This window comes from Manduca sexta, chromosome 23 (assembly GCF_014839805.1).
Source record: "Manduca sexta isolate Smith_Timp_Sample1 chromosome 23, JHU_Msex_v1.0, whole genome shotgun sequence".
Lineage (NCBI taxonomy): Eukaryota > Metazoa > Arthropoda > Insecta > Lepidoptera > Sphingidae > Manduca > Manduca sexta.
The window spans coordinates 6962433-6989455 of NC_051137.1; the positions used below are offsets into that span (position 1 = coordinate 6962433).

At 33.7% G+C, this 27023-nt stretch overlaps 4 protein-coding genes across 5 annotated transcripts in view; 1 reads left to right on the top strand and 3 right to left on the bottom strand.

Annotated features, from left to right (window-relative positions):
• The window catches only part of LOC115449379, a 33043-nt gene extending 30988 nt beyond the window's left edge, over positions 1-2055 (bottom strand). Inside the window, exon 1 of one of the 2 annotated variants that reach the window (XM_037441927.1) lies at positions 1641-2055. In XM_037441927.1, coding sequence (XP_037297824.1) covers positions 1641-1870 — 230 coding nt within the window. In that variant the 5' untranslated portion in view covers positions 1871-2055. The remainder of the gene's footprint in view (positions 1-1640) is intronic. The other variant, XM_037441926.1, reaches the window with a different exon arrangement.
• Positions 2056-7005: 4950 nt separating this feature from the next.
• LOC115449400 (major facilitator superfamily domain-containing protein 1) lies at positions 7006-13371 on the top strand. The gene is made up of 11 exons (XM_030177207.2): positions 7006-7352; positions 7460-7587; positions 8227-8377; positions 10555-10680; positions 11201-11406; positions 11755-11968; positions 12056-12269; positions 12368-12465; positions 12650-12762; positions 12891-12984; positions 13058-13371. Exons 2-11 carry the CDS (start codon positions 7464-7466, stop codon positions 13272-13274), a joined length of 1557 nt encoding a protein of 518 aa, XP_030033067.1. The 5' UTR covers positions 7006-7352; positions 7460-7463; the 3' UTR covers positions 13275-13371.
• Positions 13357-16849, bottom strand: LOC115449401 (probable palmitoyltransferase ZDHHC24). Its single transcript, XM_030177209.2, has 2 exons — positions 16297-16849; positions 13357-16218 (listed from the first exon to the last, which is right to left on the bottom strand). Exon 2 carries the CDS (start codon positions 16148-16150, stop codon positions 15287-15289), a length of 864 nt encoding a protein of 287 aa, XP_030033069.1. The 5' UTR covers positions 16151-16218; positions 16297-16849; the 3' UTR covers positions 13357-15286.
• A 572-nt stretch (positions 16850-17421) lies between these two features.
• On the bottom strand, positions 17422-24419 carry LOC115449399 (trifunctional enzyme subunit alpha, mitochondrial). The gene is made up of 14 exons (XM_030177206.2): positions 24170-24419; positions 23944-24047; positions 22775-22961; positions 22345-22537; positions 21887-22008; positions 21574-21803; positions 21222-21401; positions 20893-21059; positions 20435-20664; positions 20022-20214; positions 19282-19417; positions 18565-18788; positions 18015-18131; positions 17422-17876 (listed from the first exon to the last, which is right to left on the bottom strand). Exons 1-14 carry the CDS (start codon positions 24234-24236, stop codon positions 17738-17740), a joined length of 2289 nt encoding a protein of 762 aa, XP_030033066.2. The 5' UTR covers positions 24237-24419; the 3' UTR covers positions 17422-17737.
• Positions 24420-27023: the final 2604 nt, after the last annotated feature.

A 27023-nucleotide genomic window follows, 5' to 3' on the forward strand; every position in this document is an offset into this window, starting at 1 on the left:
ATTAACGCGGGTATAGCTGCGAGCAAAATCTAATATTGTTTTATACTTTAAATAAAGTAATTTAATGTTATTGTGTTTTAATTAACTTAATATGGCAAAAAAATATTGTTCACTATAAAGTGGTAAAAAAAATATGAAATTTATTCGTTATTCGTTATGTTTACTCATACAGTGTGAAATATCTATTTTAGCCCCTTATTATGGATCTCAATATATTATTTGGCAAAAGTGAGTACGATATACCTTTGCTTACCTTTGAAGATGAAAAAAATCATAATACTATGCATTTGTAAAGTTCAAATGACATTGAACTTATTCGTGCTCAGCACAAAATTTTAAACACTTTAAAAATATCTTAAAAGAAGTTCCCAGTAACGTAAAAGCAAAGCGTCGTATAACGGAGTTAATTAATTTACTAAGTCCTGTTTACTCCTAGAACGCGTATGTAATTATATTTATGAAGTAATAAGCTCTCAACAGCAATTTTAAAGGAAGAAAAAAATGATTCCTATATTTCCAGGAATAAAAAACAGCTTGTACCAGGAATACCTATTCCGGTATAATATACATAACGATTTTTCAGATCAAGAACAATGGTACCAAAGATCAGCGCGTTTAAACAAACTTGCCAGCTTTGCTGCATAATAGAATAGTTACAATTCATGGTTAGTGGTACTGGTTTAACTAATATCGTGGTGTGATGAATACTACTACCATATGTATCATGCAGCTCTTTTTAATTTATAATTCTGAGTGATGTAGCTACAGACCATGTAGAGTGGCGATGCGCTTATCATCAGGCAAACAAGTTACACTTCTCATCATAATATTGTATTAAGTACAAGTGATGTTATTAAAATAAGTACTTCATTTTATATTTATTTATGTTTATGTTTACACGTGCGCAATAATAGAAGAGCGAATTATACTTTTATTTAAGGCAAAATGTTGTTCACTTATAGCTAATATGTACTTATAATAGTTATTAATTATATACAAATATTATATACAGTCTTTAAATATTTTCCATTAGAATGTACAGTCAGCCACATTGAAAAATCACTTCGCTTATAAAAATTATGATACGTATTTTATTTTTATTTATTGCTCATACTAAGGGAGGGTATTAAGAAATTATAGTTGTTGTAGGATATACGGTTAATCAGCTTTACACTCCTTGGCTTGCTAGTATCGCCGAATAGAAAATTATGCCTATTTCGTCGTCCCCATAAAATATAAAAGACTCTACATAGTTAAAGGTCGCTTGACCACATTTTTTTTATTTACTCATGTAGTTAACAGACAATACGTATTGAATTGTAACCAATTGAGATTTATAGAAAGGTATTGTCAACACATCAATTTACTTATTAAATCTTAATGGGTTCGCGTCCAATGACAAGTCAATTGACGTCGCGATTTAAGAGTATGATATTGTTATCACGTGTTGTTATCAGTGAGCATCGATCGATATGAATATTTCCGCTGAGATTGGGTCATGAGGCACTTTCACCGCGCCGTTACACGCGTTTTCTAGCGAAACACCGAACTCAATTATTAATAGCAGCCTATTTTTGGAGCGACTTCGGACGCGGGTTTGCGCTCGCATGTGCGAGGCCCGGGCGAAGTCACTATCTCACCTGGGCCAGGTGTACACGCCGGAAACTTCGAAGCCAAAGTGCCAGGAACCGGCATATGCTCCCTGCGCTTTGGGGCCGGTGCATACACCGTGACCGTGGGCTTTACCGTCCTCCCAGCCACCACAATATGTGCCACCATCATCAAAGTCGAATCGGCCACCGTTGAGACCGCGCTGCGGGGGATTTCCGCTAGCGGCGTGCGCGGTGTCGGCTAGCTCGCTCGGCTGCATCACGCGGAACCGTGGTGCCGCGGAGGGGAGGGCCTCCCGCGCGCACCCTCCACCGAGCTCGCGGTATAAATAAACATCAGCTGGGCATGTCGCGCCGTGGCGCGCCGCCGAGTGAACACCGCTCTGGTCCTGCGCGAGGAGCACTGCGCGCCAGATCAGCGGCGCGCACTCACCACCCGCCTCACCCCGCCCGCCCTGCGCACTGTGCGCCGCAGCGTCGCGCCGCCGCGCCACCTTCCGCCCGCCCTACTGCCTCATCACACTACATCTTACATCCATTGCTTCTAACTGAATGCATTTTAACGTCATTACTATATTTTACGAACATAATGTATTTTTTATAATGTTCCTCTGTAGTAGATACTAAAACAATATTGTACTTACGTAAAGCTTTCTTAATGAACTTTATACTACGTATAATGATTTTATGACCATTTCATACTGAAGTAATAAATTGAAGGCCTTGTAATGCATGTGCAATCTAAATTACATCAGATAATTCTACAAACTATACAAGATGCATCTTATTTATGGTTATATAAGCACATTTAATATTGCTTGCTACGTAGATCTACCCGTTTATGTATTTAATGAACAGTATTCAGTAGTTATTAGGTCTAATGAAATGTGCTCATTGATTCCCTGACATTATATAAGAAGCTCCACTTTAAAATAATTATGTTAAGTAGTTCTAGAAACCGTAAAAGATTGTCATTCGGTGTATAAGGTAGGTAGGTAGGTGGGTATCATAAAAATAAGAAAATTCGGCGGTAATTAAAAAGTGATCCGAGAGTCGGGTTACGTGTTTTTTTGGATTTAAGTAATCATCGGCTACATTATCAGAAATTTAAAATTGTTACATAAACTACATCACAGAAAATATACATTCCACTTATTACTTTGTTTTATAGTCCGAACCCAAAGATTTTAATAAAAGTGTTTAAATAATACATTATGATACGTTTAAGTTGTAAGTGAACACCCCTTATACAATTTGCGAAGTCATATGCTACGAAATTTCATAATATACCCCCTAGTTTTTATTCGTGGCGATGCTCATGTTATATAATATATATTTTTAATTAAACTATGAATTCCCTATTAAAAAGTTCTCCACCCAACTTCTGGAAAGTATCGGTTCCACGTGCCAGTCGCAGTCTGGCACTGAGAAGAAGATTACGTGTCTTTGGCGAACTCAGAAAAGTGAGGCCAATTGGTAAACCTCCCTAATTATTAGATCATAATAGGTACCATTTTCGAAATAAAGCAAAAAAAAACCAGGCACATCACTACTCATCTCCATAAATTATTATTATATAATCTTAATAATAATTATTATTATATTTAAGTACCTCCTATTGCATTACAATTGCCTCGGTGGTGTAGTTGCGTTACAATAAGACTGAGTGCCGAGGTCTCGAGCTCTGTCCCCGGGTCGAGCAGTGATATTGGGTTGGCTCGGAATCTGAAACTTGTGCTCGATATGGCGACAAGCTCATCCTCTATCACATCATGGAATGGATTAACCACAGTGGAAAAGTCAGTGCAGCAATAGCACCTCACTTTGTGTGTGTATAATTAGAATTATTATTGATAGTATTCGGAAAATAACAAAGTTTTTGAAATATAGTTATAATAGCTAATAACTAAGTACCAAGTATGTTAAAATCTTTGACAAATCAATATTTAGGCGGAATAGTGCGCTTTAACAACAATAAACCTAGGAGACCAAGTATTATAAATTAGGGTGCGTGACATCTGCGTCATACGCTGTCCCTATGTATTTCTTCATAGCTTTATGTACGTGCATAATGATACTAGTTGTTGCGAGGTTTCCATTAAAACAAGAAGATAATTAAGATATATAAATAAATCGACGTTTGAAAGGCTATTATATCTAAGCGACAATCATTAAATTTTTTAGAAGAGTGCTTTAAAGTTTTGATTTTAATATTAAAATTCATAACAATCTACTTTTTATTTCATAAAGATATAAGTAGTCTAATGATATTAAAATTGTCCTGAACCTTCAAAACCTAGATAAAATGAGGCAAAAAAATATGGCGCTTCAAAATATTTACATAATTCATTTTCAGTATATTTGTCGCTTAGAGATGTTTGCCTTTCAAGCGTCGAAATAAATATAATACAAAAAATAATTGACGTGAAACAAAATATTTAATTTCTCTGATTATAATTTACTTTTTTATTTTTAATTTATTTATAAGTACTTAGATACATATTTTTAATCAAAGGTAAGTTTTATATCGTCGATAAAGTAGTACCAACTTTCAACTACAACTACAAAACAGCATTTTCAAGTTAGCACAAAAATTCCAAAATTTTCGTAATAGGTACAAATTAATGTAGACAGATACTGAAAGCTTAAAATGCGTCGAAAAAAATAGAGGTGAATTGTTCACCTCTGTATCCCATTCCCGCGCCCAGTGAGCTTCAAGCTGTCATTGAGTTCACACCTGTTGCGAGTGCCAGTGTGCAGAAACTGCAAAAATTGATCAAAAACAACCAAAATATCACCCTTCACCGGTAATTTACATTAATTACCTCAGATTAGTTACAGTCACTTCCTTCAAAATAAGCTTATTGACATATGTGCCGGTATTTATTTAAATAAATTAACCTGAGTTCACCATTTCTATTAGGTTGGCTGTTGAAGAAATCAGAATTTCCGAAAAATGAGAAAGATTGATTCAAAGTAAATGTTCTTACCACACGGCTATAATTATTGTAATATTTTACTACCTACGATTAAAACTACAAATTCAATTATATTTTTGATTGTAAATACATAATTGTTTATAAATATATAGACTATATAACATATTTTTACCAAAGCAAAAGAGAAAATCCTATAGTTAAATAATTTTATGTAAAATAATTTTATTATAATAGGGTATTACATTAATACATTCTTTTTTGAAGAGTGTCTCAAATTAATCTTAAGGTGATAAAATACCACTAGAAATTCTATAAAAAAAATATTCAATGAATAAGTGCCAAATACATTTAAATATTACATTTTAAATTTTCCCGCGTAAACAAACGAAAACGCTAGAGGCTACGTTGCTGACGACATCTCGACAGTAAACATCAAGTAACAACGCTGTGTCTTAGTGCGTTTAGGGAAAGATGAAATTATTATAATTAAAATGAGCTACTATCCTTATCTATTAAGTGTGTTGTTCCTGAATCTAAGAATACTAGTACAAAAACGCTGAACAAATTGTGAATTCAAGTGCCAACTGATATAACTACCAGGAAAACTTAGTTACAACTAGCGAGAAGAGATCCAAATTTATTGTCCGAAAAATTTGTATATTTCGATAATTTAGAAATAGTGAACGCGTATTGACACTTCAAGCAGTTTACTTAACGTAGTTGTTATATTATCTTTGGCAGTTTACTGCCTTAATGAGGTCATGTCATGGCGGCACTCGTATCACGTATTTGTAAAGCAGATAAAAAATGTCAAAACGTTGAATTGAATTTATAAATTTAATTTATAATTTTATGAACTGAAACTATTATTTTCCGATTGCTTTTTGATTAAACTATCTTATTTATGTATTTTTTTCTCACACACACTAAAATACCCTATTTTATGGTGTACAAATTTAACCATTACACACTAAATTTTATTTTTTCGTTTGTATGCCAGCACCGAAGCGCAAAATGGGCCCCGTATTCTAGAAGTAAAAATAAATATAATTTAGTTCTTGTGTATATTATAAATTTAATAAAGTCTTTGTTATTATTAGAGGAATTACAAAATTATAATAAGGGAAATATTTTTTTTGTTTCAAGTCAATAATTTTTTTGTATAATACGAATATAATTTTCTTAGCATTGTAATGGAACGGCTGGTATCATTATGTACGCACACAAGGTGCAGAATTATGTAGGGACAGCGTATGACGCTGCTATTACGCACACTATAGAGTTGGGTAGGACATGACATAAAAAAGAGTTTGTAAGAGTAGCCTCTTTTTAGCATTGAGCCGGTACAACGTCCTACTTCAAATGAGGCGAGGCGTAGTGAGGCTCGGCGTTTCAATGCGTATCTTACAGTATTTTGTAATGTTAACCCTCAAAATATTTCCCTCTCGCTCGCGACTCGAAACGCAGTAATGTAATGTCCATTGTAAAATAACGTCCTATTGTAATTTGTAGCATGCGGTTCGCTACCTCACTGTCCTCGTCCTACAGTTTACCAGAGACGGAGAATAAGTAACGCGACTGCCGCGACATAAAATTTGAAGTAGTACAATATATAATTTTGAGCCACTCTTACATTTTGACGTCATGTCCCGGACAAATGTACCGCTTCTTGTATGTCCTACTCAACATTAGCACACTAGCTTATAACAAATGGCACTATACCTACTAAAACTTTTGAATCAAACTAAAGCGACGATTATGATTATTTAATGGCATAAAATGTGTGAATTCCGAAAAGTCAGGCAAATAGGTACTTGAAATTCTTCTGTCGATATACCTACCCATAAAATATTCACCCAAGTAATGCGCAAATCTTCAGACGCAAATCCGTCTCGCCAAAATTAAAAAATAAAAGTGTTATCTATGAGCGAACTTCATTGTCTTTTCATGTCACATGTATACGTCATTACGATATAGGGATGGGGAGGCGGGTATGTCAGAAAAGCGGATGATAAATATTTATATTACCGCCGTGGATAACATATCGATTAAAATTATGGAGAAAAATATAAAATTATTTATTAATTGTAATTTTCGTGTGTCCATTGTTGAATACTAGCGATATTTTTATTATTTTGAATCAAGTCAGTTATTCATTAAGACAACAGAGTTAAGGTACTTACTTATTCCTTCCAACCAGAATATTATGCGAGTTTAAAATGGCTTTTAACAATGTTATGTACAGTCAGAATTGCAATTTTGTAAGTTTTTTACTTTTATGGCAACCGTTACAGTTGTATTGCTTTGGCAAATATATAGTTTTTGTTATTTTTTCAATTGTTGATAATTCATATTATTATAATGTAAAGTCTTTGCATGTCGCCTATCAATATCGATATATTGTAAAAAAAATACATTCATAATTCGTTAGATTATTATTATTTCCCATCCCTATACCAATATTATTGAATGCGAGTTGTGACTTTATGATTCACAAATGCAACAAATACATCTATTCTTGTTTTCACTTTTCAATGGGTACTCCGTGGACAGTGGTTGTTAAATTAAGATTTTAGCCAAAGCAGAGTATTATTATTTTTAACTACATAGGATACCAAAGATTAATACACGGAAAATAAAATTTTCACATCTATTTGTAAACGCCCCCGCGTATTGTATTCAATGTGTAAAATTAAAAACAACCCGCTAACATGGACACTGTCATAATATAAATAAATAAAGTGAATCAAAGTTAATTGCAATTAAATAATAACGTTAAATGTGAAGCTATTCTACAAAAAATGTAAGTACTCAATAAAGTTAATCTTGTAATCCCGTCAGCTGATATCACAATAATTTCTTTGTGCCATATTGTTGATGTCAATTTGATATAATGCCTTCCGTATTTAGAATTATGGAGAATCCGGAGTCCAGTGGGATCAGCAGGTCACACCAGCTATCAACCACATCGTGGTGCCATCCAGCACACAGAGTGCACAGATTTATGGCATTGTTATTGATGTGTTTCCTTTGTTTTGGTATGTACTTTAGTCTAATCTTGACCCTATTATAGGTACCAACAAAGTATTGATCATAATAATAAACAAGTTCTATACATATTGATAGACATTAGAGGAATTAATTTATATCTAGTTGCTATTAAAGATAAGAACAATATTATGCGTTAGAGAAGCATAACAGACAAAATCATCGTAATTGGAACTTATGCCCAGCCTTGGAAACATTTTTTTACAGAGATAATGTGTAGTATTAACCTAAATGTTATTTAAATTTATACCTGTGGTGTCACCAATGTCAGCTATGACCCTGAATTGGGGTGGGTAATAACTCCATAAGTCATTTTATTAATGACTGAATTTAATATTGCTTTCATGCTTCCCTTAAATTGCTCTTTGTAGTTAGTTGGTGTTTTTTTTTAGTTCACTTTGGGTCGAAAGTTTTTTTGATAAACTTATGTCAATATTTTAATTCCAACCCACTAGACGTTGGTAAAATCACTGATGAAATGGTGGAGCCATTTTTAAAAGAAGAAGATTGCTTTCATGCTATGTTGGTGAATTGAACATCATACACAAAGATACTAAATGATACCAGAAAGAAGGAAGAGGCGATACAATTTATACAAACAAAATCTGGTTAATTACTTTTGTTTTTAGGCTCATATTTTTGTTATGACACTCCGGGAGCATTAGCTGACAACTTTAAAGATGACTCAGGATTGAACACATCTCAGTTTGCATTGCTGTACTCAATATACTCATGGCCAAATGTAGTATTATGTTTTATTGGTGGTTACTTAGTTGACAGGTTTGTAAATGTTTTTATTTATAATTGTAGTACACATATTGTTTCAAATGGTCTAACACTTAAAATTATGTTGACTAGCAAGGCACAATCAGTTCTCATGAATTAATTCTCTATCTATATGACAGGGATGCATATTGTCACCTAAACTATTTAACATATATGGTGAATTCATTATTCGTAAGGCAACTGAAAACTGGAATGGTGGCATTGCTGTAGGAGGTAAGAATATCTGCAATCTACGGTATGCAGACAACACCACTTTCATTGCTTTCTCTGAAGCCGAGATGGCTGAGCTCTTTGCACGAATTGAAACTGAGTCATTACTTGGGGCTAAATATCAACAGAGCCAAGACTAAGGTGATGTTCGTATATAGAGATCAGTCATTAATACGTAATTGTGACCTGCGAGATGTTGACTGTGTCGACGATTTCAACTATCTTGGCTCACTTATAACTGCAAACAGAAGCTGTGACAAAGATATTATCCGCCGTATAAATGTAGCTGAAGGCCCTATGAGTCGTCTAGGAAAAGTATGGAGGGATGGCTCTATTACCAGAAAAACGAAAGTCCGTTTGGCACGTTCTCTGGTCTTTTCGATTTTTCTATACGCATCAGAGACCTGGACAATTCGTTCTGCAATGCTGAGCCGGATCGATGCTTTCGAAATGTTTTGTTGGCGTCTCCTCTTACATATACCTTGGACAGCTATGCGAACAAATGAATCAATACTGGACGAACTTCGTATACACACTCGGCTCTCGACACTCTGCAGGAAATACATTCTCTCTTTCTTTGGACATATAGCTCGCAAAACCGACAGCCTCGAAAAAATAAAATTGACGGGAGAAGTAGAGGGTAAGCGTCCTTGTGGGAGACCACCGGCTAAATGGAGTGAACAAATCACTAAACCTTTGCAACTCAAGCTGCATGATGCAATTCACGCCGCCGATAATAGAACCAGATGGAGGGCGCTTATAGGTTCTATAGACTCAGCCTACTGCGGTCACGATCCTCAGCATACAGGGAACGACAGGATGGATGGAATTCTCTATCTAGACCAATCACCAATTCTCTTTTCACCTAATGTCATGCCTCGTCTATTTTAATATCATTTCAATGTACTTAAGTTACAAAGTTCTCAGATTCAGCTTCATTTGTATAGTTTATCGTGTTTAGAAATAAGTAGTATTATGTAAGACATGTATGAAGCGATCTATGGATCTACTCACAATTTTTTTTTTATTGAGTAAGATGGGGTTCATGTTAAATAAATACCTAGCAAACAGTATATATGCTTTACTGGCATACAATATTATTTCTGTTAATGTTAATTTACTATGGCTGCAAATGTAATAATATTATGTACAAACTCAATATCCACCCATTTCTATGACTCAGTATGTTGATAATAAATACTGTGTAGTGATTTGTGATATGCTGTATACATGATATCTGTGACCTCGTCTTGTCCACTAACAGTACATTATATTGTGTCTAATATTTATATTTGTACATATGTGACAATATTGCATTGGACCTATGATACCCTGATTTCAAATGATTCTATATACAGAGACATATTAATAATGGTGCAGTAAGAATATTATATGCACCTTAACTGCGTTTACAGGAAATAAAAATATTCTTAGAGAATACCATTAACTTTGAATGTTTTGACAGGAATCAAGATTATGCAAAAGGGCGGTGCACAACAATAGGCAATTAATAGTAAAAAAAAACAAATATTGTAAGCAAGGATTAAAAGCTATATTGGATCAGCTGGGTTTAGGTAATAGGTATCCAATAATATAGTATAGTATGGGTAAATGGCCATAACAGCAGTAGTATTTTACCAGAAATGAGACTCCAAATTAAATTTATATTATCTAGAGTAAAACCTTGTAACCTGCATAAATGATATACTTATTTCTTTTTGTGGAGAAAGTACTTTAATAATTTCCCCCTAGCCTTCATGGGGAGTGACTGACCAGTGATGTTGGGGTCACCGTGCCTTACGACCCGGTGATGAATCGCCCGGATTTGATATTGCCTTTCAACACCACCACCACCACCGCCACCACCGATCCGACTCCCCAACCATGTATAGAACTCACGGCTTACCAATGAGGACGCCGAGAATGCTTAACGTGACAGTAAAAATTTATTCCTTTTTCAGGTACTTTGGTGTAAGATTAGGAACAGTTATATACATGACTATAGTTTTTATCGGAGCAGTCATCTTTGCTGCTGGTGTCTACATAAATGCATTTTGGCTAATGATCCTAGGAAGATTTATATTTGGGTAAGCTTTATTTAAATAAATTATTATCTTCGTATTTTGGATTCATAATTAGCGGGGAAAGTGTGGTCATTACCCCGATTAGTGGTCGCTAATTAATTGGCTGAGTTGGTAACTTTACACAAATCAAAATATAAGTATTTTATATGTAAAATAAATGGTGACCTTATAAATTGGTCTGAAATATAGTCTAGTCGTTGAACAAAACATAAAATATCACACTTTCATTCATAAATTATGAGAAATAATTGGAAACGTATAACGTGAAAGTCGAGTTTAATATCGTCGTCGTTTAAATATTTTTTGATATTTAATGATGTTACAACACTATTTTAAATAAGTATTGTTTTTTAATTACTTACATGTTAATAATTCCAAATTTAGCCTTCCTATATGTGTTATTAAATGAAATAGTACCTATCGATTAGTATGCCAGAACACCTTGGTTTTTTGTGCGATGCAAATGTGCCTCAAGCATCTTAGGATTTATTTTCCAATATCTAAGAAGTAAGTCATATTTCAGAATTGGTGGTGAATCTCTGCAAGTAGTGGTAAATAACTATGTGGTACTATGGTTCAAAGGCAAAGAACTCAACATGGTGTTTGGACTCCAGTTATCGTTTTCGAGGTTTGGGAGCACAGTCAACTTTTGGGTCATGGAGCCCATTTATAGATGGATATCAAACTATTATGCAGGCTATGAACGTTTAGGAGTAACTTTGTTTATCGGTACGTATTTAAATGCATCTTGCAGCTATGTTGTCACAAAGTCACTATCTTTTTCTATTATACAGGAATTCAAAGCTATATAATCGAACATTGAATGCAATGCAAATGCATGCCTATGCACTTACCGTTTTATATTAAGTTCAAGAGTCAAGACTCAAAACGCCCATTCTCGATAGCTCATCTTTAGCTGCGCAAGGTGAAAAAGTACCTACAAAGATCTCGAATGCACAGTCTTTCATGTTCGTTTTATTTGCGTTTAAAACTTGTTAATAAATTTCATGTAGGCACATAGACTAAAGGAATTTCATTGATGTAAAATGGGAGGTAACACTAAACTATATTTTTTAGCTGCTATGACATGTTTTGTATCACTATTATGTGGTATAATATTAGGCTGGATGGATTATAGAGCTGAAAAAATTCTCGAACGACATGAAGCAACTGGAAATGAAGAGCCATTTAGATTGACAGACATACGACACTTTAAATCGGTGTTTTGGTTGCTTTCTGTTATTTGCGTGGCATATTACCTTGCAATCTTTCCATTCATTGCACTAGGGAAGTAAGTATATTAGAATATTTTTCCAATTATCATTTATTTCATCGTGGAAATAATCAAAACTTATATATTTTTCTTCTCGTATTTAAGGTTATTTTTTGAGCGGAAGTTTGATTTCCCGCCTCAAGAAGCCAATAATGTGAATTCCATGGTTTATTTACTATCAGCTGCATTGAGTCCATTTTTTGGAATCCTTATCGATAAAACGGGCAGAAATGTTATGTGGGTGATAATAAGTAATGTGACCACAATTGGAGCTCATTTTGTCCTGGCTTTTACGTTTTTGAATCCGTATATTGGTGTGGTGAGTAAAAATTAAAATCTGGAGTTGATAACTTTTAACCACAGATAGTTATTAGTTATAATTTATTACTTAATTAAATACTTAAAAATCTGTTTCAGATTGCACTTGGAATTTCATATTCGTTACTTGCAAGTGGTTTATGGCCATTAGTAGCCCTAATTGTGCCAGAAAGCCAATTAGGAACAGCTTACGGCATGTAAGTATTTTTCAATGGTATTAAAATGAAGAAAAAATTGGAAAACTTTTCTCAAATTCTCTCATTGAATATTTTTCTTTTATTTTTTACCTATTTTTTGTAGACCAAGTTTTGTGTTACAGAGGGGTATAGTCGCGGATACTCACAATTCTTAGCAAATATAATATTTGGAATTATTTTGCAGATGTCAAGCAGTACAAAATATGGGGCTAGCAACTGTGATTATTCTTGCCGGAATGATTGTTGATAGTTATGGATATTTAATGTTGGAAATGTTTTTCTTGGGCTGCCTTTTCAGTAAGTTTTGAATTTCGCTCGTAGTTATTTAATGAACAATTATTTTTAAAGATATAAGTAATATCCATTAACCAAGCCATGCAATAAATTATTAGATATTATTTGTAATATATTTTGTATGATTTCAGTATCATTGGTAGCCGCTGTGCTTATATACATTATTGATTCAGCCAATAATGGAGTACTAAATATGTCACCAGAAATGAGAGACAATGTTAAAATGTACGTATAATTTTATACAAATTTATATACTCCGTTAGACTTATTTCAACAACTAATATATCAATATTTTCAGACATACTAGTTCTGACAACTCAGCAGAAACGGCCAACTTGTTGGACAATGAAGAATACACTGACCAAGAAGAAATTGACTCAAGGAGACCAGATGACGGGGACCCAGATCAGTCTCCTGCAGTACCGCGAAACCCCGCTGTAGCGCAGTCAGACAGAATACGAACTAGATACTTAGCACAAATATTACCAAATACTAACATTCCATATAGACAATAGGTACACGACATACAGATTTTTATAATAATTTTGTACATAGTAGATGTGAATATCTTCAAAGTATAGAAATAAATAAACGATATTTTAAAATATTATACTTTATTGGTGTTACTTAATGTACTTATACAGATGCAAAATAGTGGTACAAATGAAAAGTGCACATACCTATAGGTATGAAGAACTAAGTATCCGGTAAAACAAAATCATGCAATCCTCAATTTCCATTACTCATTGCTCATTAAACTCTAAGTTAAAGCATTCTTGTGACCAAATTTACATGCTAACGAAATATCTGCATTGACGTAAAAACAGACTAGACTCAAGTATTAAGTACAATATATCATTTATATACTTCACCGTTACTGGTGTTAAAGGCGTCACCAAACTGCCCATATGTGTCCGCGACGCCTTTTTGTTGTATGCTCCTGCGCGTTTTCAACGCACACATTTGTATGTCAAAATACCTTTTCTAAGTTTTCTCAAACTTATTACTGTGCGTTATAGCTTGCTATTTGTTGCGTCAACGACACTTTAAACTCTTGAAAAATATCGCTTAAAAGCATTCCCGCTACTAATTACACTGGCCATTTTTAGCAGCCAATGAACGAAGGCACAACTGCCAAATTAAAAGATAGCCCAGCGTCCTTATTACATTATTATAACCGAGTCCTATTTCAGTTACATGGTATGATTATCCATGAAACTAGTGATATACTGTCGACAAATACGGACCCATAGTTTTATGCGTGGTTGGTATAGATATTAGTACAAGATCCCTGGTACCCTTCTCATTGTTTAATACTATCAAGCTGATTTTTCGTGAGAAGCTTCCTTTGGACTAGACGCCCATGTTTTTCCTTACAGTAATGTTGGTAAATAGTAGCTTAATAGGGGTAGCAAGGATAAAATATGTTGATTTGACGAATTTTAAAAATGTATTACTAACCGAATTTTTCTTTGTTAATTATCGAGATAATTATCTAAATAACGTGAAAAAATATTTGTCCTACAAAATATAAGGTTTGGTTAGGGAGTACCCTCTCTCCAACATGTATCATAAACAAGGTGATGAAAAATAATTACTAACCAGCAAATATTTTTTTATTGGTTCGCTAACATTTGCATAGCTTACCACTCGCATTGTCCTACAAATTGCGTGGTATGTCATCTTGGTCCTACGCTTAAAAGTTGTAGTACAAATAATTACTATCAAGCTAAATTAAATATTCGAGAATAGCTTCGTTTCAATGAGACGCCCAACAAATTCTTGTACGAAAATTCTCGATTGTGGTTTATAACTAAGATAATAGGGATGTGAGTAGTAAGCTATGCAAATGTTAGCTAACCAATAAAAAAAAATTAGCTGATTAGTTATTATTTTTCATCACCTTATGGGAACTATTGCTTTGTCTAGATTCACGTTGTCTCGTTTAACCAACAAAGGACATTGCGTACCTTGACGTTACTATTATTACGAGGGGCGTATTTATGAGGTGTTCCCAGGAACTCGAATAAGATAACATGTACTTATCCTGTTCTCACTCTCCTAATTCATAACGTTACTTTGAGGCGGAAAATTAACGCTATTTCTTCGTACGAATCACTCTCTTATTCTTAATGCAGTGTTCATTATTGCCTTCATTTGTAATATTCATGGAACGCTGAAATACTTAATGTACTTATTGTTACTTTAGGCACATTGGTGAACTCTTAAGTACATACTCTCATATTTTAAATGTCATTGGTCCTGTATTTGTATTATCACATTTCATGTCAGTGCATTTATTTGAAATATTTATATGTAATAAATTAAATAGGTGGTATTTATAATTGTAAATATAAAATCATTTTATATCCAGTCTTGACAGAATTTTAAGTTAAGTCATTGGCTTGGGGGTATTGACATAAAATGTGGTTTTTAAAAACATATATCTGACTATAAGTATTATTGTCAAATTTTAATTTAGAATAAAGAAATTAAGTATTTATTAGTTACTTATAAATGTTAGAAGTTATTTGGATTTATTGTCGTCTGTCCATATATAACCATTCCCCTGAAGTGGACTATGAATAAATGGTGAAATCCAAGTTAAGTACCATCTGTGCCCCAAAACTTCTATTAAATTGAGTTTCCAACCCTTATTGTGTACAAAGTTTTCAGAGTAAGAACTTATTTCTGGGACTAATCTGCCTTTTAAAATGTTATTAAAATGATAAATAAATAGGAAACCACTGAACAGGCCCACAATAACATTCATAACAACTAAGAATACATACAAACTCTCATCACCAAAATCAATTACAAAACTGGCAAGTGGCAACAAGAATTTGATTAACACAAAGCCATGGTTCCAAGTAATGAACAATGACAGGAACTGGACATTGTAATAAAAAGAGTAAACCATTGCAATGAAAATGTAAAATGTAAAGTAAATAAAATACCTATGATTGAAATACCCCACACAACAGGCAAAAAAGGTACAGTGGTGATCTCTTTTTAATATGCATACATCACAAGTGGTACAGTGCCAGGCACGGGGTGGTCGAAGGCACTCGCATACATCACACATTGTCCAGTCATCTTTTTTGTGACCCTCAAATAATCTTCCCTTTATGCTTGTATTGGTAAACATTCCATATAACATGTTGCCAATTATGTTAAATAATAAAAATGTTGCACAGAATAAATGCATTAAATGCTTCAATGTCCATTCTTCCACAACAACAGGTAATACTACACACAGTTCAAAATACATAAAACTAGGTATTAATACTAACAATATTATGAGGTAAATGCTGTGTTCCAATAGACGTTTCAGTTGTCTGTTCTTTACATATATAAATTTCAGTAAGATTGCCTGGCGAAATTCACACATTGTTGTTTTCAATACTATACTTGATGCTGGCTTTTAATTAAGTATATAAATATTCAAATCTATTGTACCTGAAAATATAATAATAGGTTTATCTACTAAGCACACAACACACATTAACTTTTATTACATAACACATGTTTACTTACAGCACCCGCGGTATTAATAATCTCAAAACAAATTCAGTATATTTTGAGTTCTTGTGGCTTGTTTACATAATGGACACATATTAATAACTTTAGCTGAATAAATAGTTGCAGTAATATTGTTCATATTGGTGTGTAAGACATGATCAACATAGTAGTGGCTATATAGAAAATTGGAAAGTGGTAATGGGTGATTGAATTTACATGAAAATATACATAAAAAAAAATAAAAACAAATGTCATCCATCAGCTCAGAATTTAGGTTATATGTCACTTATGACATAATGTGACAAACTATTCAATTAACACTACATACCACGTGTTGCTCGCGATTTTGCCCGCGTGAAATACTTTTTCTGGTAAAAAAAACTATACTGTGTATTATTCCGGGACTAAGGGTTAAAAATAATCTTATATTAAGCTATTCCAAATAAATCACTGAAGCGGTCGCGAGCATAGTCTGTGCGACGTCACGTCATTATCTATTTGTAATATTTCCTATAGAAGCAAATTACAAAGAGGAAAAGAAGCCTTTAGTATATATAAAACTAGGACATAGTCTGTTCATGTATTAAACACCCAAACCCGTTCAGCGGTTTCCACGTTTATTTAAAAAAAAATCACGAACTACCATTTTTATATTATTTATTTTTCGATAAATTTTAGAGCAAACCATGTAACAGCTCTCAAAGTTAGCATGTTACGTTTACTAGGTCGATGACAGCGATGACGGTGGTAAGGTGCGTTCGCCTGTATTGTATAGTCCGAAATACTTATTTTTTATAAATATTATCATGTTTTATGTTCGTACTTTTAAGGTTTATCTGTTTAGAATCTAATTTATTTATGGCATATTTCAAATAACGACCATAATTTACTTTTTGATCCGAAACCGAGTATAAACAAAAGATTTTTGTAAGCTTGTCACACTTTATTCATTAATATTGGTCTATTTTCGCTTTAGTACAAAAAAAGCTTCTATCTTGGGGTTAACTTATTTATCAGGCCATTACCGCTAACTTATTAAATATTGATCCCCTGCCTCCCAAGCTACCTTTAACCATTCCACTCTTGCACATCCCGCGTCAATCTGCTATCTATCGTAAAAATTTAAGAAAACGAAAAAAATATAAATAAATAGTTTTTATTTCAAATACGGATATAATCTAACAAAAATATGTAAATGTCAATCTCCTATTCACAATACTCTCTTCATACAACAGTCTAATGATATAATTAAGGATGCTTGATACAAACTAGGAGTAGATTTCAGAAAATGTTAAACGCAAAATAGTGAATGAGCGTATTTTAGTAACCTGATTAACATTACATTTTACATGATTATGGTAGGCAGTATCGATTATAACGATCAAAACATATTGACGTAATATTAATTAACGCTTATTTCAATAAAGCAATGTTATAAATATTACAGCAGTCTCATTCAGTGTTTATAGAATTTTTTGGAGGAATCTTTAGCCATGTCAACAAGTGTTTGAGCGGGTTTGAAAGGCGCTCCATAGAGGCCTTGGTATTCTTCCATCTTCCTCACCAATTTCTCAGCACCAAATTGATCAACCCACCTGTAATTTATAAAATAAGTCAAACAATGCAATTTTATATATTTTAGATCATTTTATAGCAATATATACATTTGTTAGGTGTTGCAGGTGGTTAACCTTACCAATAAATTCAAAACCTGAAAATTATTTATTTATTACCTGAATGGTCCACCAGTGAAAGGTGGGAATCCAAGCCCAAATACAGCACCCACGTCACCTTCCAGAGGGCTGTGTAAGATCTTTTCTTCTAATGACAATACAGCTTCATTTACAAATCTGTAAACCATAAGTGATTGTTAATATCCCAACAAGTAACAATGGACACAGAAAAATGTTAAAATTGCATTATAAAAAGATTATGTCACAGTATTTTATAATGAATATCATAGGTATCAAGAAATTTAACTGACTACATATCTGGATGAAAAATATATGTGATAAATTCCTACAATTGGCTTAGGATTCAACACACAAATTATCTTTTAGTCTAGTATATGCAATTGCACTATGACGCTATGACGAGGTAATATTATGTACATACTACATTGCTACCATTTATTTATCATGTCAATTTATTAGATAAGTGTATTTGATAAATAACGATTGTATGGTTGATGATATCCTGAATCATCAATCAATGTAGTAAATATTAAAAGAAACACCTACAAATAACACTATGTTTTACAAATAGTATTTTGATATGCATAACCTTGAAACCATCCTCAATTGTTGGTCCTCAACAGTATTGGCACCACGAGGCTCTAGAGAGTATTTATCTTTCAAAATTTGTATAGCTTCATGGTTAACGTCTCTGTTCTTTGAGCCTTTTTCGTAAACATAAAAGCCCTTGCCCGACTTGCGCCCCATGAAGCCAGCTTTGACTAAATCTTGCATAATACCTAGGTTTCCTCCACTGATTCGGTCTCCAAAAGCCTATAACAGACAATATAATAAATCACCATCCTACTTCAAACATTTATTTTTGTACACACATAAAAACAACAAAAATAAAAGTTTTAAAATACACATACACAGTTAACAATATTAGGCATACAACGGATTTGTTGCATTATGTGCGGTAGAAGCATTACCAGGTCAGTATAATATGCTGTTAAACAGCACTGATTTGTAGCAGTATCCCCCTATTATCATAGCACAAAAATTCTTTTCAAGAGACCTTACAATTTTTTTTAAATCCCTTGACATAAGTAGTTGTATCTCATTTAGGGTTTACAATAAGTTTCTAAAATTAATTGTGTTTGCATGTGTACAGCTTTATTTTCTATATAATTTCTCGGTAATCGATGGGTATATACAAATTTGGGCTTTCAACAATGGCTTTGAAGTCAATGCTGCTACTTAATCATATTTGAACCTCCATCCCCACATTTTAGGCTTAATAATATGCAATAAATTCTTCTTTTACCTTAGCTAAGTCTACTGCGATGTGCGAGCCAACATCGATACCAACTTCATCAGCTAGTGTTGCCGCGCCGACGGGGAAACCAAATTGTTTGGTCATGTTGTCCAACTCCTTGGGATCGACACCCTCTTGCAATAGTCTTAAAAGAAATTTAAAAGAATCACATAATGGACATTTAATCTTACTTGTATTACCTACTTTTCGTCAATAACTTTTAACTTATTTATATTGCATTAATATTATTTTAATTCATACCCAAAAATAGCGGCATTTCGAGAGCCTAAAATTAAAGAGTTTGAGTCATGTTTTAATTTGAGACATTATTTATTATTGGAATATGTATACTGAAAAAATTATTTACAGTATGCTAGTGCTAATTAAAATCTAAATTCGTACGAGAAAACTAACATGTAAATAATATTCTTACATATAATAAAGTCCCTGCCACGACTGTCTGACGGAACGGGATAAACTCCAAACTACCGAAGATTTAGATGAAATTTAGTATGAAGATGGTTTCAGCCCCTGGGAAAGTCATAGGCTACTCTGATCCCGGGGGCAAAGCCGCAAGCAAAAGTTAGTCAAATCTAAGAAACTCAGTAATATTTTTTTATTTAAAAATCTTAAAGTGTTTATTTTCAAATAGATAATATTGTTGCTATGGATGATGTAGTTTAATAGTTCAATTACAGATATTGTTACATTTATTTGACCTTCTCTAGTATCATGACGTGGTAACATACCTGACAGCTTCGCTCAACATGGTAGAAAGTATGCGCGTGGTGTAGAATCCAGGCCCGTCGCCAACAGTGATGACGACTTTCCCTTGGCGTAGGCCCACGGCCACAGCCGCCGCCGACGTGTCTTTGCTAGTGCCCGGATGCGTGATGATCTCAAGTAACTGCATCTTGTCCACCGGCGAGAAGTAGTGCATGCCTATTAAAGGTTTACAATTTTATTTTCGTGGATCATAGGATTTGCCTAGTTTTGACGATTGTATCTCGTCTTAGTACACAACCCACTCAATCTCATACCTTGCTGAGTTATTCAGTATTTTATTGAATACCATAGCCAATATTCACAAGAAAATGATTTACAATCAGTAATTTATAGTAGAACTGGAGATAGACTATTTTTTTATTCCTTATTTACCTACCAATAACTTTATCTGGCCGGCTGCTCCCAGCGGCAATTTTAGTGATAGGAATAGCACTTGTGTTTGTTGCTATGATACAGTGTTTAGGGACAACAGCCTCAAGCTCCTTTATGACTTTGTGTTTAATGTTAATGTCTTCAAATACGGCTTCAATCACACAATCAACATCCTTGAACTTAGCATAATCCAGTGTTGGTACTAGATTTGAAAGATATTTGTCTTTCTGTAACCTTAAATGGAAAAATAACAAAATGTAATAAAACCTGACATGTAAATGTATTCATTATAATGAATATAACTTATAATAGATCTAACTTTGTTGTTGATATATAATATGTTTCGTAACTGTGTTGAATTGCAACAACACTATGTTGTGTTGGCATAATACCAACATTCTCTTAGTAACAAAGTACTTTAATTAGTATTGATAAACTTTAGGAATTATAAAATTAACTTACGCAGAGATTCTCTTCCGCTTAACGGCGCTGCTCAAACCTGTTTGAATTTGTCCAACACCTCTGAATAGTCCGGCGTTTGTTGCATCTTTCATTACCACATTGTATCCCTTATCAATAGATACATGGACAATGCCTGCACCCATGAGACCAGCTCCAAGTACACCAATCTGTTGATATCACAAACACTTATAATAATTATTAATAGATTTCTAAAGTAACAAAACAAACTATTGCATCAAGTAAAATTCTCCACTTGTACTAACATATTAACGTGATGCGCGAAAATAATTCTTATTTATTAACCACTATCATATTATTGTTAATCATACCTTTTTTACATTCACTTCAGACTTTCCAAATCTATTTTTTTTACATTCTGTTTGACCTCTGAAAAGGCCAATAAGCCCCTTGCTTTGTGGGGTCATTGCCAGTTCTCCGAAACCGTCAGCCTCTGCTTCATATCCAGCAACAGGTCCCTTGTCTACTCCTACTCGTACAACTTCAAGAATCTAAAAGAAACATATAATATACAAATATATTAGTAAAAACATTTTAAACATTTTGTTCATTAATGGAGATAAAGTCATTATTTGATACAAATGTACACATATAAAATAAACTGAATCAATTCTCAGCACTTAAATAAAATCAAAATAAAAAAAGAAACATAATAGATTTCACCTTCAAAGGTGCAGGATAAAGTCCTTTAGAGGCCTTCATAACCTGTTCTTTGGCTTTGTTGAATATCATATTTTTAACAAAGTCCCATTGCATCACCATAGCAGTGATTTTTTCAACTAGGCCTTTCTTCGACCGGTCCACTTTTATTTTTCCTGATGCAATATCTTTTGCTATTTGAATTGCAACAGATTCTAAATATTTGCTAGTGTTTTCTTCTGGCAGGCCAATACCTACAAGAAATTCACTTTAGAATACAAAAATGGTTATAAATGTAGTAAATTACTGATTCTCTATTATTAGTTAAATCACATACCTGGTCCAAGAGGGGAAACTAGCAAATCCACAATACCTAACTTTTTGGCTTTGTCGGCTTTAACCATTTTGCCTGTAAGAGCCATGTCTAATGTTGTGGGTACAGATGTTAATGCTGGTAACCTAAAGTAAAAATAAATACAGCTAATGAAATCAACTGTACACAAGTCTTAGACGTAACTATAGTTTGCATAGATTTAAGGAAATGATTTTAGTTTTAAAAAATTTAATTACCAATGTTGTATTATGGGTAATGTTACTTTGTAAGTTTTGGGCTTCATAATGCTTAGACTCAAAATGTTAAGATTATTATGGAAAAATTGAGCTGCCCCAAAAATGCACTTAAGAGTACTGAAATATGTACTTAGACACAAAAAGTGCACTTTTAAAAAAAAATTACAATAATAATGAAATCATAATATCAGTGATAATATATTAGGTTAGATTAGATTTATTTACCTCTGGGTTCCTCCTCCACCAGGCAATAGTCCCAACATGACTTCGGGCAGTGCAAATGCAGTTTTAGAATCTTTAACAGCAATACGGTAGCGACAAGCAAGAGCTGTCTCAAGGCCGCCACCAAGACAGCTTCCTTGTATCGCAGCAATGTATGGTTTACGCGAGTTTTCAATCCTTCTGAATATTTCATGGCCTATAAATAACAAAATTTTATGTTTTAATATGGTTCAATAAATAATCCATCCCGAGACAAATTACACATGGAGAAAAATGGGCCTACTAGTAGTGCCACTGCCTAATACTTCTGGGATAAAAGATGTAAGTTACTGTATAAATATCCAAATCCTAGATTGTCTTTGGCTATTCGCAAAGGTCTTAGACGCAGAAGCAGTCATTGAGTGCTATAATTTAATTCATCAAGAAAACTTACCACGCTTAGATAAAGTTACTACTTCCTCTTTTGTTTTGCAGTTTTCAAGCATGGTTATGTCAGCTCCAGCAATAAAGCATCCAGGCTTGCCTGATATCACAACTGCAGCCTCGATAGAAGGATTAGAGTCTACCTCATTCACAATATTTGACACTTCATTCATTACCTCAGTGTTTAAAGAATTTACCTGTAGATATGAAAATGTTATGTTTTAATACTTAGTAGTTTCTAAATCTACACTGTTATCAACTGAATCATTATAGTTTCCTAGTTTTAAATTTCAATGGACACAACCATTTGAAAGCCAATTGACAACCCTATGCACAACTTACCATCAGATATATATTATACATTAGAAACTAACAAAATATTTATTTAAAAATTGTAACACAAGAAGTCTATGATTTTTGACTGCTATTTTTTGAAGCTACAAGCTGACTGATGTTTAATTGTAGTTAATGTGTAATTCATTGGTCTAAAAGTAGTAAAAACTTTAACTTACAAGTATCTGCTACTGTGCATCATTTTACTACAAAGATATTAGGTACTAAACATTACAATAAAAAAGGTACTAAATCTTACATTATCATTAGTTATACCACACCTACAATGGCTTCAAATTGGACCAAAATAGGCTTGATTACCACAATTTGGTCCTGAGAAAAAATATTAAAGTAAACATATATCCTACCACATTATACTTACAGGTAATTTTGCAATAAACCCAGGCAATTGTTTTGGGAGGAGGCAATTCATTATGCAAAATAAATATTATGAATTTAGATATTGTTGTTATTTTATGATAAGAACTATTTTTTTTATACAGGCTTGGCAATATGACTCCACTACTTCTGATGGTAAGTGGAGTGGAGTCCAATAGAATGTTGACTGATAATAGTTGATTACCCCTTGGCGGTCAACAAAATTATGGCCGCTTGTTGGAACCGGATATACACAGGCTGATTCAGAACGCAACACACGTACGTGGGCCACCATGGTGTATTAACACCTTGTGTACGGTAGTTGCAATCCGAGCGGATATAATATTTATCCTACTACCAACAATATAATGTGGAATGTTCTTTGATTTGAAGGGTTAGATGTGTGGAATTTCATTAAAAAGTTGCGATTCAACATCAAAATTAGTGAAAATAATTATTCTTATCTACCTTAACATTAGGAGAATCTAAAGTGATCACGTAAACGCCATTGACCAATTTGCACTTGGTATGAACTTGGCTTGCAGCAGCGGCGTAGGTTCTGCTGTGTATACCTATAAAGTTTATAAGTTTCATTTGAAAAATATTATTTCTTTATAAAATCCTTTTATGGGATCTAGTTTTTCAATAGAACTCATACATTTGTGTATGTTAGGTCATGCACGGTCATTCCTACCTGTTAGAAACATGTCTTTGCGGTTTCTTAAGATCTTCAATGCATTTAATAACTTGCTGTTCCCCATGCTTGTAAAGTTTAATGGAACTGTAAAATGAAATAACTTAAATATACAATTTCTTATTTTATTACTTTTGAACCCAGACTTTGAACCTAAACTTTCCTCGCGACTGAGGAAGTCAGAGGGGGTGAGGGATGAGGATGTTGTAAGGCGGGTAACGGTATACGTCAAAATGACCGAATGAATAAGTGAGGCAATCTGTGAACAATCACATGGATTATAGATCACGTAGGAAATTAGATAGCTCATTCGAGCAAAATAAGCGTTCCCAATTAATTAATTATTAGTAAGGCAACTGGGTCGCAACGGTGTAGTGCGTTGATAATTTTTTCGTATTGCAGCCATTGACGGGTTGGATAGGCTGATTTTATTTAAATTTATTATTACTTTGAGTGGGTACTAGTTCTTTGAGTGATTCTATCTTTTGGGCCGGGCTACATCGCATGTCAAGAATCGATATCATTTTCTTTTCTGATAGATAGTGCTGTACAAAAGAATGTATGCTGTCAAAATATAGTTATCGATTTTAATCACGATTAGATATTTAAAAATACATATGTAAATAACTTTATAAAACTTGAAATATAGATAGGTAATCACTAATGCCCCAGGTAAAGTAATTACTCATTTCAATTTTTATATCCAATTCCCGCTCTCAGTGCACCTTGCTATTATAAATTTATAAATAATAAATTATAAATCTCTTTACTTACTTATTCCTTTTTAGATCCGCAATATGTCTTTCACGGTACATAATATTATATTAGGCGCGTTCGGCTAATTTCGAATGGTTTTTCGATGTGTTGCAAGCAGTCGCGAAAATTGGCTTGGCTTTTTATATATGAAACTGGTTATTATTAATGCTACTTTATGTGATAATTTCATCATCTTTCAATTCTCTCTGTGTAAGCTTAAAAATAAGTGATTATATCTGTAAGTATAGAAATTTAAAATTCTTAGAAAAGACCAGACGTTCGCGGGGTAAGTTCGGACATCGTTCTAATAACGCTTCTAAAGCTTATGCAAGGTCTACAAAATCAAATAGAAGTTAAGAAGGGCGATATCTACCTTTTTTGTCACACTGCACGCAGCGCACCTGTTATTGGTCATAAAATCAACTGTTTTATATAGGACGGAGCAAAAAGAAACAGCGTAGCTGCGTATGTAGCTTAAACTAAAAATAACCATAGATTCGTAGTATTTTTTTGTTATACGATCTTACCCTGTATCCGATGTTACCCGAACGCACCTTAACAAAAATAAACATTGATGTAAGGAATATTTCCCCATAAAATCGGTAGTGGCTCCGTCATAAATGACCCCTCAGAATCTGATGCTAAGCGGAGTGGGGTCCAGATAGAGGCCCACATAATTGTGTCGTCTGACTATCGTCAATCGCAATATAATTCTTCATTCGCTGGCTATCACTTGCAAGTCAACACAATTATTTTGGCTTGTTTGAAACCGGATACATACAGCAGTCCTGGATTTTGAATTTTTTGGAGGCGGGACAAAATCTGGATAATGCCGCCCCCGACCACCTATATTTTTAACTTTGTCATCATCTTTTCGCGCCCTGCGGGAAATAATTTATGTGTGTAATGTTCTGGATGTCTCAGTAGTCAAAGTTGCGTTAATTAAGTATGAGCTGTTTATTCGTTTGCCAAGTTTGGATTTGTTGCCCTGAATTCGCCGCCCAGGGCATGGGCCCGGCTTGCCTCCCCATAGATCCGGGACTGACACACAGGCTGATGCCGGAATTCGACACACTTACGTGGGCCACTATGATGGGTTTTACGTTTTGTATACGATGGTCGCTATCCGGACGAATATATATCCTCCATCATGAGTCATGCCATTCAATGTAGGTAGTTAAGTATATGGACATAGTAAACGAGGTTAACTTGAATTGCAAAAATTTAAATTAAGGAGCCTTATACATAGATCATAATAATATACCCATATATATTATAATTCCCTTTGAACAATCTTTTTGTCTCATCTTAAAAAATTATAAATTTTGTAATTTGTCAGATTATTTGCAATGGTTTCGTTACTTGTTAGTTTTTACAAGTAAAATAAGTATATTATGTGTCTTACGAAGTAAGTACCTATACGTTTATCATACATTCCTGTAGCTATAACTAATTGCTTATTACCTATAAGAGTCCATTTAAAAATCACTTCCAACGAACTGAATATAAAGAGGACTCTGGAGGTCTCTCCTTTATCACAACAATAGAATGGACTTTCTATCTGTCTTTTGAATAAAACATAAGTAGATAAATTACAGCGTAAGTCCTACTTGTTGCAACCCTCCTTCGTAACCATGGCGACGCACAGTGTGCCAAAAAGAGAATTATGATAGAGTGTTCCATTTTAGGTACAATAAGTCAGTAATCAGACACATTTACTAACTGACATAAACCAATAAAACACTTCTACCCATAGCTTTGAAAGCATAACGAATTACTTCAATGATAAGGATCACAGATTTTATGAGTTTTAGTAAAAACTGTACTTCAGTCAGTATCTAGAGAATACGTTCGTAACAAATTCTCGATATCAAAATACTACTTTTCTGTGGGGGACTGTGACCCGTGGCCATGAAGGCGGCAAAATCTTCGAAACATCGGAAGAAAACTAAAATATAAAAAACCGCGATAAAATCCTAAAAGTAGTTTAATTTTAATGTCTAACATTCGCGTAAACATAAGAAATCATTAAATTCTCGATAAATGCGTTGAGTAATACTTACGTAAACATAATCATGAACCTAAAATAGTATTATTA